Consider the following 13,859-nt stretch of genomic DNA (forward strand, 5'->3'; position numbering starts at 1 on the left):
GTATAGTAATATATTATGTCAGTTTAAATAGAAACAAAAAATGGAAGCATTTAATAGGCGAGCTAATGGTCTGATGTTTAAAATCTATAGAAAATAAAGAATAATGAACTGTATTTTTGTTTTTAATATTCAATTTCTACATAAACTATGAAACAAGAAGCTACATAAAACACATCTTTCACTACCATTTCCATGGGATTCAGGCTCAGAAATGTAACCAAAAGCATAGAAAAATACAAATAACACTGAGAGTGCCTTGGAAAATAAATTATCATCATTGAACTTGTTCCTCTTTTTTCACATCATACCCACAAACTAAAATGTGTTTTATAGGAATTTGTGTGACAGACAAACACAAGATAGTAAATGTGAAGTGCAGAGAAAAGATAAATGATAATTGGTATCCATTCAACGTTTTTTTCAATGAAAGATAAATGCAATAATAAAGACTTCCTAGATATTGAATGTGTTATGCACATAGTTTATATCCAACAAAAAAATAAGAAAATATTTTACTGTTACTGTTAAAAGAAAAAGCGTGCAGAATAGTACTGGCTAATTTCCAGTAATTAAACATAACATAAATATAATTTTGACAACGATTGAACCCTACAACATCCATATTGAAGAAATACAGAGCTTAATTGATTCGATGCTCTTCCGGAGTTTTGGAGATGAGCCTTAATGGCAGAAAATGAGGCAGAAGCTGAAAGAAAGCTGTTTCTACATTTACAATCTTTCACTGACAGCATGATTGTCCAAATGTTCTGCATCTGTTTGGTTCATCGCAGTCACATCTCAGATGGCCTTTCTCCCTCATGATCACTTCATGTCATTTTTAAAAATCATTTATGGAAACAGATGTTGGTAGTTCACATAAAATAAGGACATTTGACACTAATTTAAATCTCAAAATTCAATCAATCACATTTCTACAAAACACTAAAATGACAAATTGACCAATGCTTCTGGTCAAAAAACATTTATGTTTATAATCTTGCTGAATAGTTTGTAAGATTATATCTGATTGAAAATAAATCATAGGAGGCTTCCACATCCTAGCAAAAAAAAAAAAAAAAAAAAAAGTTTGATACAGTCTTTAAATTCTTGAAATGAAATTTAACAGTTGTGGAAATCCCTACACTTGACTTATTTTGAGAAATGAAGTGGAATATCAACTAATACCTTCAATCTATTGGTCCATTCATGCACTGTCGCCACTTGTCTGTACAGGGTCATGGGGGAGCGTAACGAACCAGTCCATTACAGAGACACACAGGACAAACCACCACATACACCATTATAACTAAAAATAATTTAAAGAGACCAAACTTTCAGTGGGAGGAAGCCAGAGTTGAATCAATGTGAACATATATAAATCAGTCATTGCTTTTTTTTTTTTAACCATATCTACAAGGAAAATGTTTTCCTAATAAAAATGTTTATTTGAAGTAGATCTACAAGATGAAATAAGAAATAAAAAACATAACAATGCAAGCTGTTTGTGAGTTCTTTGTCATGGTTTACCTGTGTTTGGCTCAAATAACTCCAATGTTCATGCACATGCTCTGAACTTCTAATTACACCAAAAGTTCCTTTCATCTGTTCTCTTTGGAAATTAATTAGAAAATAACTTTTACAATCATCTGATTGTTGTTTTATACTGTAATCCAACTAAAACTCCTGTAAATCTGGATCAGAAGCTACCAAAAGGGGAAAAAAAATGTATATTAGATGATCTGGACAATACACGTTTTGTTTTTTTTTGTTTTTTTACACATTCTGCATGTTTTGTTTTCCTTAAAATAGAGACATACTGATGCTTTCCCAGCAGCAGCAGCAGAGATGTCTTAGAAATCTATTCACTTTTTGTACTCTCTTTGCTGGAGCTGCAGGGGTGTCAGTGTTTGTTCCAGTAGTCTGCAGGAGAGAAGCCAGTTACACAACAGGTTGTCAGTCCATGTGATGGTGCTACAACAGAGACACAGCAGGCAACCATGCATACTAACCTTCACCTGCAAGGTAAATTAAGGCTCACCAGTTAACTCAGCCTGGATGTCTTTGGACCAAAGGAGGAAACCAGGATGTCTGGATGAATGCTTGCACACATGCCAACTTCACAACAAAAGTCGTGCACAGATGATCTATAAATTTCTTGCTGTGAGGTGATAGTATTAACCTCTAACCTACTGGGAAGACTGTCACAAATCCAATCATGCCAAGTACTTTGCCAGTCAACACCTAGTGTTCTAGCTCTAAAGACAACTGAAAAGGTCATCTCTCATCTCTGACCATTTTTTTTTATTATGGCTTTTGGCTGAAAGGATTTGCTACCTTAAAGCACTTGTAACACGTATGAAATCTTGAAATGTCTGAAAAGCACAGACATATGACCTTCAAATGTCTGATCCATATGTCAAGCTATATGGCTCATATCAAATTAAACCACAATGTTTTATTTCAGTAACCCTTTGATGTTTGGTTGAATGGTTAGGTTCCTATCATGAATGTCCAATTTGGCTTAAAAAGCAATATTTCTGCAAACCTAAAAAAACCGAAGCTGCACAAATTGTGGTCAAAATCTCCGACATATAGATGCCAGACTGCAATAAAGTCATTTGATTGGAAAAAAAAAAAAAAAAAAAAAAAGAAAAAAAAATTGCAGGAAATTGTTGATCTCTATTCTTTGGAATCATGGCATGCACTCATATTTTTTTCACAATAAAATTTCCATTCTGGTTTGTTTTTATGTAATATTTAGTGAAAGTGTGTAATCTGCTGTGTGTCTTTTCTCTTCCACTCCAGGCCAGAAGGGCTGGTGTCTTTGAACTTCTAGACATGTCCCTGGTCCAACACACCTGAATCAAATGACTGAATCACCTCGTCATTATGCAGTCAGGTTATCCAGAATCCTGCTTGTAACCTGATTGTTTGACTTAGGTGTGTTGAAGCGTAGAAACATCTCAGTGTTGCAGGACACCAGCCCTCAATGACTGGACTTGTAGACCCCTGCTTCAGACCCATGAGGTTTGAAATATCAAAACCTAACATGGGCCAGATTCATTTTTTTTATTATGCACTGATTTGCAAAACCCTTGACAATAAGGAAGTTCTGCCCTCTTTATTTCGCTTTACCATGATGTCAGAGTGAAAACTTCCGTCTCTCATCAATTATAAATAAAATGTTTGGCTCCCTCTGCAAATGTCTGCATGTATCTTAAAATAAAAAATAAAAAAATACGCATGACCGTATTAGTGTTGTATCCAGGTAATGATTGCACCAGGCAGAGAGCTGTTACAAGGTGACAATAAATTTGCCAAAGCTTGCTCATTAGTTGTCCAGACATTCAATTACCAGCAGACGGAGTCCGAAAACGCTGGCTTTATATGAATATGAACAAGATGTTCATTTAGCATCGCTTTTTTAAAATATATTTTTTTAAATCCTTGAGTTCTAGTCAAATTTTTTCTCATGTTCCACATTTTAACAGTTATCAGTGTTTGACTAGAAACCCCTGAAGAGATCTCTCTGTTACTCCTAAACGAAGGTTTGTTTCATGATGCGCACAATTCTCGTGGTCTTGGAAACGCAAATTATTCCTCCAGTTATTCTGACAAACATAATTCTTGCACAAACGAAAATTAATTCACGTTCCTCTGATAAGCGCTGTTATTTCTCGAGATCTGGAGGCATCCAATTTCTTTTTATTATTTACAGTAAAGTCCAGGTCTAACAGGCTACTATGAGGAAGTTGCTCACAGTCTGCGCGTAATTGTCCAGTGAATCATCCTCTGAATCATGGCACTGCAAATGATTATGCGCCATTCCCAGTAAAACCCCCGTTCCTACAGCCTGACGTGCTGCTGTTCGCCGGTTTATCATACTAACTCCAAAGTTCAGCCCAGAGACGTGAACGAGGAGGAAGGACGTAGCTGAGGGAGGGATGATAACGATCCTTTTCCAATTCCAACCTGTCTCCCACTCATTTTCGGATTCCTGAGCGGAAAACAGCTTGGAAGAGGATTTTACTGAGCGTATATCTCTTACAGTAAGTCTAACACTTCGCATGAGTTGTGTTTTTGTTGTTGTTGTTGTTTTTTTAAAGTGAAACTTTTTTATGGAGTGGTTTTGACAAATTGTAGAGAAAATGCGCATTTTGTGGATGTTTTGGCAGGAAAAGAAAGTTCCTTGTGTAACATTATCACCGCCGCTTCTCAACAGGTGTCTTCCTGCGCGTCTACCGATAATATTTTTTGATAGATGCGCCCTATTGAGCTGCAAGAGGACAAACGACGCAATAATTATTGTGTGTTCCTTTCTGTAATGAAATTAAACATTTTGCATTCTTTACACATGATTGCATTGTAGCCTACGTGCAGCGCACAGCAGGTTTATTCTCCCTGCTGTTCATATCCTTACATAGTCTCGTTGTCTGTAGTAAGACGGTACCTAAATGCTTGTGTTGCGGAGGCAGGTACATAGAGATGGGAATGATACACAAATATATACCTCAGATTTAACACCAGTAATATTTATGGAAGCTTCAGGTGATACTGCTAAATTAAATATTTTTATTGAGCTCTCTTTACGGGATGTCATCAGGACATAAGGGACAGCACGTTTACAGCCTCTGCTTCCCTTTTCACAGTCATGTTTATGTTACTTAAAAAAAAAAAAAAAAAAAAAAAACTGGAATGTGGCTTCGCTTCTGTTTACAAATGGGTGAAAGATGAAAAAACATCCATCCATCAACTGTAATGCTTATATTTAAAGCTGCCCAAGGTATAAGCAATTCAGCTGCCCTGAGGCGGAGAAACAGGTCAGCAGAGAAGCATGAGCCTCAAAAAATTTAATTAGTAGTTTAGATTATTCAAGAATGAACACATTTTTAAGTTTTATAGCAAATGTTGGCTCAATGTCTTCAAAATATAAATATAAAACAACAAAAACAAAAACAGATATAAACTACTGTGATCATAAATAGAAAAATATCTATGATGTGATAATTATGCTAGTAGTCTTACTGTTGAAATTGGATTTCATATTTTTTTAATTATCTGTACAATAAATTCAATTTTATTTGATTCTCAACAGTGAAATTTGATATACCGACAAAATTTTGTTACTGATTTAGTTGTGCCTGTGCAGCAGTCAAACTACTGACTAGTTATGCATTCATAACTAGTTATGTATTCCAGTCCAACTTTTCTGTATCCACATTTAAACCCTGCACACCAGGGACACCAAGTATGACTACCTGGTGAGTTGGGGTGAAGGTGACTCAGGAGGGAGGAGTTCGACCTGTAGCTGGTGGTTTGCCGGTTCAGAATCCCCACTTTGTCCTCTCTATGCATCTTGTGCAAGACATTTCGCCCACCTTGCCTGCTGGTGGTGCTAAGAGGGCCAAGGGCAGCGGTTGCTACAATGTAGCTTACCACCAAAGCACTTTGGAGTCCTCTGGACTAGATAAAGTGAACTGGAGAGCACCTTCAGCTGCATCCTAAGTGCACAAAGATCTGTTATCATAGATCCTTCCTTAGACAGATTATATTATCATCGCTGGTCCCGACAAATTCAATAAGTGTCTACATACATGCTGGTGTTTGTACATTTATTTGCAAAGTTGTTCTCATTTTAAATTACATTTCTGTTGACATCTGGACGCCCATCTCATATTGTAAATAGTCTGTTGTTTTGTGCAAATCTTTTTATCATTCTATTCTATTCATAAAAATAACATCGCTTATACAATTTATTGTTTTACTTATTTTATAAGTTCTTTGAACTGGAATTGGTTTCCCATGTCAGATTCTGATGTAAGCCCCTAAAAGTTTTGGGCCAAATTAAAACATGGTGGAAAACAAAAACACACACACACAAAAAAAAAATTTGCTTGTTCACCTTAACTCCCTGTAAAAAGCTTTCTCCATTAATGTGAAACCACGATGAGAGTTGTTATGGATGCACCACCAACCCTCTCAGCTCTCAGTGCGGGTTGTGTGTGTTTTTTTCCTCCACACTGAACACTAAGCCTTAGAAAGGATCTTTTTCTCCTCCTGCTGCTTATGTCATCAATGAGTAACCATGTATACACACAAACCGATTGAAAAGAAACAGACCGACAGATGACATTATTATGCTAATGTAGGTCTTATCAGCACTGTGAAATCTGTGATTATTTTTCTGAATGCAGGTTTGGTATTTTAAGGCATTTGACATGCCAATTGATTAAATGGTGCGCTGATTTTAAATATTTATGCTTTTAAATTGGCAAAGACCACAGAAATGTCGAAATGAAAAGGAGTTCAATTAAAATATTTAAAAAATTTGAATCTATAAACAAACAACGTCACCTGCACCCATGGCAACTGGCTTATTTTAGTCCGTTCTCATAAAAAATCGATACCCCCAACTGCTACAGATGAATGTTTTCCAGCACCACGGCAATATGTTTTAAAATCACTTGGAGCACTTCATCATCCAGAAGTGTTGCTGTGTATGATTTTGAAAACCCTGGGACACGACATCCATCATATGGCACTGGAGACGTTTTAGCAGTGGCTCCTTTTCTGCTCAGTTTTTCTGCTGCTGGGTTGGTGATGGAATCCCATCTCGCTGCCCTTTCCTCGTGTAAGTGTTGAAGAAAGCCAGCTGGACAGTGAATGAGAGAGAGATGAACACAGATTTAACTCTCTTCAAAGCTGCCGAGTTTGCTGTTGAAATAATCCAAGAAAATGCACACCAATATGTCATTTCTGTCTGTCTGTGACTGAGGTCAAAACCCCATTTAAGTTCCACTGAAATTAAATAGAAAATAATTTAGTTAATATTTGCTACAAGATATAAACTAGAAGACAGAATACATTAAAATAGTGTGAAGGATTGTGTGATTTTAGTCATTTGTTTTTATTTAGCCTGTTGACGGTCTGTGTCTTATATTCTTACAGTTTCTTGCAAATGTATTCATACCACTCACACACTCATCCGTTTTGTCGCTTTATAGCCTCAAACACAAAGACACCTTGAACTTCAAACACAGAGTACATAATTGTGACATTTTCACCATGTGAGAGGTGCATTTATAATCAGCCTTGCTGAGTCAATAATTTTGCTGCAATTACAGCTGTAGGTCTTTTGGGATATGTCTCTACCAACATCCAGAGACTAAATGTAACTGATTTCTTTTTGTCAAAACAGCTCAAACTGAGTGAGTTTGTGATCAACATTTTCTGAAAGTCTTACTGCAGATTCTCATGTTCAGGTGTGGACTTTGACTGGACCATTCTAACACATGAATATAATTTGATCTAAACCAAGCTGTGGCTTTGTGTTTACAGTCATTGACCTACTGGGAGGTGAATCTCTGCCCCAGTTTGGCCAGTCTCTTACATGTTTTCTGCCAGGTTAGTTCCATTCATCTCTGACCAGCGCTCCTGTTTTTGTTGATGGAAAAAAAGCATCCCCTTACCATAATGCTACCACCACCATGTTTCTCTGTTGGAATGTTGTATTTAGGGTGATGTGGACTAAAATATGTAACTTTTCTAATGTCGTCTAACCAGATCACTTCCTTACACATGTTAGTTGTGTATGTGGCAAACAACAAATATAAATTCATTTGAGTTTTGTTTTCTTTCGTTCTTCCATCTTGCTGGCCTTTGAAAATGAACAAATTTGCCCAGTTCTCCAGCTGAGCACAACTAATAATAATTTTAATATTTTTTTTTTTTTTTTTTTTTTTACATGAGCCTTAAATCTGTGCAACTACTCCAAAGTAACAATTGGCCTTTTGGTTGCAGCTCTGAATAAAAGGCCTGGTCTTTTTAGGTTAACGGCTGTTTGATGTTTTTTCTTTTTTGGATGATGGAGTAAAATTGCACCAGGATATGTTCAAAGTTTTTACTATTTGGCTTCACTATATCAACTCAACAAATTTTATGCAATGTATACATTTCAGAAGGCTCATTTGTTGTGCTTTGTGTGTTGCAGATATTTGGATTTTGAACAACATACACCAAGGGACAAAGGAAACACTGACCAGCACTGAAGATTGGCTGTTGTTTCTGCTGTAACCGGAGCACAGGGAGACACAAGAAATAAAAGGCTTCAATCTAATGGCCAAACAACCAACAGCTGTCCAGAATGAGACTGGATACAGAAGACTTCATCTCACCTAACATGATGGAATTTGGTCTATCACCTTTTGCAGACTTCCTGGACCTCAGCCCCAACAGCTATGTCAACAACAGCAACAGAAGCTGGAGCAACCATCCGTATGGTGATGATCCAAGGCTCAACGAAACCGAGACCCTGCATTACTCACTCCATAACGCTCTCCTTGGAGTGTCGTTGGGCCTCTTATCGCTCCTCACCATCATAATGAACCTGCTTGTCCTCTATGCAGTGAAGAAAGAAAAAACTCTCCACACGGTGGGAAACCTGTACATTGTTAGCCTGTCAGTGGCGGATCTGATTGTGGGAACGACAGTTATGCCCCTGAACTTGATGTATCTCCTGGAGGATGAGTGGAGTCTGGGGCGAGCGGTGTGCCAGTTTTGGTTGATCATGGATTATGTGGCCAGCACAGCATCAATCTTTAGCTTGTTTATCTTATGTTTGGATCGGTACCGCTCAGTCAGACAACCTCTGAAATACCTAAAGTATCGAACACGGGGAAAAGCGAGCTTGATGATCTCTGGGGCTTGGCTACTTTCAATGATGTGGATAATCCCTATTTTAGGATGGAGGTCGTTCACACATGTGGACCTTAAACCTGAGGAGGAGAACAAATGTGACACAGACTTTCGCTTTGTTACGTGGTTCAAGGTGATAACAGCTGTTTTCAACTTCTATGTACCCTCAATTTTGATGTTGTGGTTTTACACACACATCTACTTGGCGGTGAGGCAGCATCTACGAGACAGAGAGAGAATCATTCATCCAGCAGATTCATTTGGAGAAAATGAGAATGGAGGCAATGCCCCAAGCCCTAAAAAAAATGACTCCAAATCCCTCGGGAACGAAACAGAGGTTTCCCTCAAACAACTAAAAAAAGACAGACTGCTAGATCAGAACACTCTAGCTCAAACATATTCACTTGAAGATGGTGAGAAAACTAAATCTGCTTCTTTTAGAACTCACAGAAAAATAGGCGTAAAGTGCCAACAGACGTCACTTCTTTCCATGACAACAAAGCGGCTCAGAATGGCACGGAGGGGTAAAACGTGCTCCCTGTCGCCTGAAGAGAGGCAGCCAGGACCGGAGATTCCCCTGAGCCAGTCGTCTGCGCCGCAGGATATGGCATGCTCAGGTGGAAACAATGAGAACAAACATCAGGCCTCTCTCAATGAATGCCATGTCACAGTGACAAACTCTGTGAGTGGAGTTTGCGGTATCAGTCCAGTGTCAGACGTGCAGAGGTACACAGATGTGCTCTGCAACAGCTACGACCCCAGTCAGGCGCTACCGTGGCCGGAGGAAGGAGTCGAGGACACCAGAATAGACTCGGATAATGGAGTGACTCTGAAACAGGCGTGGCACAGGTTTATAGACCAATCACGACATCGAATTCAAAGTCTGAGGATTCATAAGGAGCACAAAGCTGCCAAGCAGCTAGGTTTCATAATCGCTGCTTTCTTGCTGTGTTGGATTCCTTATTTCATAGTTTTCATGGTCATGGCTTTCTGCCCAGAGTGTGTGCATCACGATCTTCACATGTTCACCATTTGGCTTGGTTACATCAATTCCACTCTGAACCCTTTCATATACCCACTCTGCAATGGAAACTTTAAACGCGTTTTCAAAAATATTCTCAAGATCAATTTGTGACTGATGTGACTGCAAGAGCAAAGAGTCACGAAATCTAAGCTCTTCAAGTGTTACCAAAAATAATAGATAATACAAAAAAAAAGTTGATGGTCTTGGATGTTTTTTTTTATCGTTGATAAAGTAAAAGCATATTTTCGGTGGCAGCTTGTTTTGTACATTAAGTCACAGATTTTATTTTTGTAACTCGCCATTTTACAAAGAGTCTTTTAGAGTAAAATGTTATTTATTTTTGTCTGTTTTGCTGATATTATTGCACTGTGTCCAGAGATAAAGGAATTCATTCTTAAGAGCAGAAGCTGGATTATCTTACAGTTAGTTGAGTTGTTATTAATATCAAATGCATGTTTGCAGTAAACAGAGAAAAATGTCACATTCGTAAAGACGTAAAGAGAAAGACGTTATGACCACAGAGTGGTAATTAGTGGTTAGGCAGAGCAGAGCCAGCCGGAAAATTGATTTTTTTCCAACCTAAAGTAAGTCAGTTCCCTAAAAAATATATACAGCTCATGATAACACTACTCTCTCCTTTTGTCACATCCATGCTCGTTGTTAGTCAATGACTCAATGCAATCAATCGTCTTTTGTTGTAAATTGGTCGCTCAGGAGGAGGTATTGCTGCAAAGTTTATCACTCAATATAATTTGATGGCCTTCCTTAACTTTTTACCAGTTGGTATGATAAACTGAACTGCACTGCATTATATTTTGGACTGAACTATAATGTATCTATTTGGATTTAAACTGTGATTTATGATTACGATCTGTTTGTCTTTACAGTATCTTGAGATGACATTTGTTGTGAATTGGTGCTTTATTATAAATAAATTAAAACTTTTTAAGAAGACTTTTTAAAGGAAATAGCATAACTTTTGTCTCAAGTCCAAACATAAACAGTGGAGAACAAGAATTTTATATTGGTTAGAAAACATGCAGTTTTATTCTGTTTAACACTTCTTGACTTGAGTTATTTTTGGTGCCTTTACTTAACTCAATGTTGCAAGTTGCTACAGAGCAGGCCACTGTCTTTATAACCTTCAATGCAAAAGTGACAACGGTCTAAAACTTTATAAAACACTGCTTGCATGAAATGCAATTGAAGTTTTGAAACTGGAATATGATATCAGAAACTGGCTTTGCTCTTTGCTCTAATTTAACCAACTTTACACTTGTTTCGTAGGGCAGAACAGATTTGTTTTGTGACATACCATACACAAACGGTTGACATGATGTCCTGCTATTTCTAAGTAGGATCTGTGACCCCATGATGCCATGTATGTTTTGACACAGTCCTCTTTAGCAATGTATTGAGTATCTTTCTTACTATCCTCCTCTTTGTGAGTGAAGGCAAGATAAATTTGAATTCTCATCCAGCTTTGCTGTAAATATTCACAAGTTAGTTTGAGAGGCTAATTTCTCCAAAGATTTCTTTTGACTTGTGTGAAATAATATACATTTGCTTCACTTGAATAGTTTGGTGAAGAGTAGCTCCCAGAAATGAGCCCCTGTGTCATAATTGCACCCTTGGGGAATAGGAACTAATAGTCAACTAAAAAAAAAAAATTAAAAATAAAGAATATATTAAGAAAAGCTGTAGTTATACTGATTTTATAGTAATGGAAATTAAGCATTGGATTTTTTTCTCCCTCAAGTTATATTAGTGGAATATTGTGCAACAGCTATTACATATGCATTCATTTTAAGGTTTGTTTTACACGTGCACCAGGAATACCAATGAGGGTAGAGTGTTATAAGATGGATAAGAACCCCATAGAGCCTCCCTTTAAAAATAAAAATCAAAAATATCCCTTCAAATGAACATGAACTGAGTCAAAAATATTTTGTCATAATACAATCCAAACATGCTTTTAAAGGAATTAAACCTATAACTCTGGACTTACTGTATATACATGTCAACAAATCATTAAATCCCAGCAAGCATCAATGACGGTTCTATTTATAATGTGTTTCTATTTCCATTCATAGCCAGGAGTAAGAGTTCAAGTTTACAGCAAACTGCGGTATTTTTTATTTAGAGCTATGTGAAAATGTTTTAATTTATTTTGTGTTCTAAAGTTGTTAAAAATGAATAACATGAAACAACATGACACTTAAGTCTGTTGGTAATTCTGTGATTTTCCTTGATTTTTTCATTAATTAAACATGATTTTAAATAAAACTTGTCCTTTCATATGTGGTATACACTCACATTTCAACATTGTGTCTTCAGAAAACTTTTGTGAATAGACTCAACATAATTAAATAGAATTATTGTCAGCTCAGAAACCACATTTTGTTTTCCCAGTTTAAATATTTCTGATGTAGGTTACAGAAAATTCACACCTGACATTGACAAAAAACCCAAGTAATCCACAAGTACAGAGAAATCAAAGCAAATCAATCCACAAATAAGGAGATTGGGGGGTAATGGTAATAACATGGAATATGTTCTGAATATGGTTTGCAAAAAAACATCAGAAGTCAAGAAACCAGTAAAGCTCTGTAGAAAGCATTCCTACTGCCTACTGTAAATCAATTTCAGCCAGATTAATATTAACTGATCGGCTATAAAAAGTTCTCTTTACCAAAGTATTGTACAAAGTTGTATGATAATATAATTAAAAACTCCAAATGTTGCTAAACATAGAAGTGCCAGTGGCTATGTCGGTACTTCTAATCCTCTGAATGTTTCAGTGAATGGCATGTAAGCAATAAACCAAAAGCAGGAAGAACTTAAATTCACCATAAAACCGACAATGGCCAGGTATACCCTTTACAAGAAGAAGAATCCAATTCTTCTTGCTTCATTAAACTTTCGAATTCACTTGTTTGGGGCACAATCCTTAATGCTGCAGTTCTTGATTATGATCTGAAGATTAAATGAGTCCCAAACACACTATCAAGGAAACTCTTAATTGGTTTCAGAAAGAAAGGAAGTAAAACCTCTAAAGTTGCCCAATTAACCACCCGACTTGATTCCAATTAGAAAGAACTGAAGGAGTGCATAGAAACCCTGGACCTTTCAAGTTGATGGCAGTTTGTGTAGAAGAACGGGTCGATATCACACCTAAGGATTACTTGTGGTTGCTACCTAAATGCAGCTATCAAGAAAGACGTTCCTGCAAAGTGTTTAAGTAACTGTGTTCAATACGTACTGTAACATTCCCATTTTTATACATAACATCATTTAGAGAGTAATTTGCTTTGATTATTGTGTGTGTGTGGATTGCTCCGGTTATTGAACAATCCACACACATTACATTGTGTCCAGAGGTCAAATTAAATATTGACTAGAAAGCTACTGTGTTTAACTTGGCTTATAAATTTAACAAAATCAACTCTTTAATAGAAACAGATGCACACGAATTGATATGCAAAACATGGGTCAAAACGGGACACATTTATTTCCTGTTATTTCAATTTTCTTTGCTCTGTCTTTTTAAAATATGCTCATTTACATTCCAATTGCTGAGAGACATTTTAATTTTGTCATGACATTTATCCCTAACCCACATAATTATTTCCATTTTCCTTTTTATATTATGTAAAACTAATTTTGTTAATACTACCTTATGGCTATACACATATATAAAAATGATTATTTAAAATGAATGCATAATGTAGTAATAATTGGTTACAAATATTCACTGAAAACAGACAATTAAACTTTTAAATACTTTCATGTCAAACATACATCTCTAAAACATAAGATAAAAGACCCATGAAAACAAACAAAGGTATTTATTTAAAGCTAAGTGATGAAAATACTGTAATACTGACTGGTAAGTATTTATTGAAAAGATAAAGATTTAATTTTAATTTTAACAAAGGGTTAAACAGTGCCAACTCATGTAGTTACAGCTGGGCTGTGGCATGTTCCCTCAATGAGCAGATAAAGGATAGTAACCGGAAAATAAAAAGTAACAACTGCTAAAATAGGCCAAGGCACATTTTTGGCCAAATCTGACGTCAGAGTCACAGAAACAGTTCTCACCAGACACAACAGTAAACATTTAATGGCAACAGAGCCTCTC

At 36.6% G+C, this 13,859-nt stretch overlaps 1 protein-coding gene across 2 annotated transcripts; it reads left to right on the forward strand.

The window, feature by feature from the left end:
* The first annotated feature begins 2,928 nt into the window (after positions 1 to 2,928).
* On the forward strand, positions 2,929 to 11,999 carry hrh1 (histamine receptor H1). Of its 2 annotated transcripts, XM_015055283.1 has the most exons (3): positions 2,929 to 4,049; positions 7,339 to 7,404; positions 7,991 to 11,999. In XM_015055283.1, exon 3 carries the CDS (start codon positions 8,144 to 8,146, stop codon positions 9,827 to 9,829), a length of 1,686 nt encoding a protein of 561 aa, XP_014910769.1. In that variant the 5' UTR covers positions 2,929 to 4,049; positions 7,339 to 7,404; positions 7,991 to 8,143; the 3' UTR covers positions 9,830 to 11,999. The 2 variants fall into 2 exon arrangements, with proteins under 2 accessions (XP_014910769.1, XP_014910768.1); XM_015055282.1 differs by lacking the exon at positions 7,339 to 7,404.
* Positions 12,000 to 13,859: the final 1,860 nt, after the last annotated feature.

This window comes from Poecilia latipinna, unplaced genomic scaffold, assembly GCF_001443285.1.
Source record: "Poecilia latipinna isolate Pla-1442-1.1 unplaced genomic scaffold, P_latipinna-1.0 Scaffold1307, whole genome shotgun sequence".
NCBI classification, from domain to species: domain Eukaryota; kingdom Metazoa; phylum Chordata; class Actinopteri; order Cyprinodontiformes; family Poeciliidae; genus Poecilia; species Poecilia latipinna.

Bases quoted from the DNA above. Each gene is read 5' to 3' on its own strand.
- hrh1 (XM_015055283.1), top strand. From the start codon at position 8,144: ATGAGACTGGATACAGAAGACTTCATCTCACCTAACATGATGGAATTT.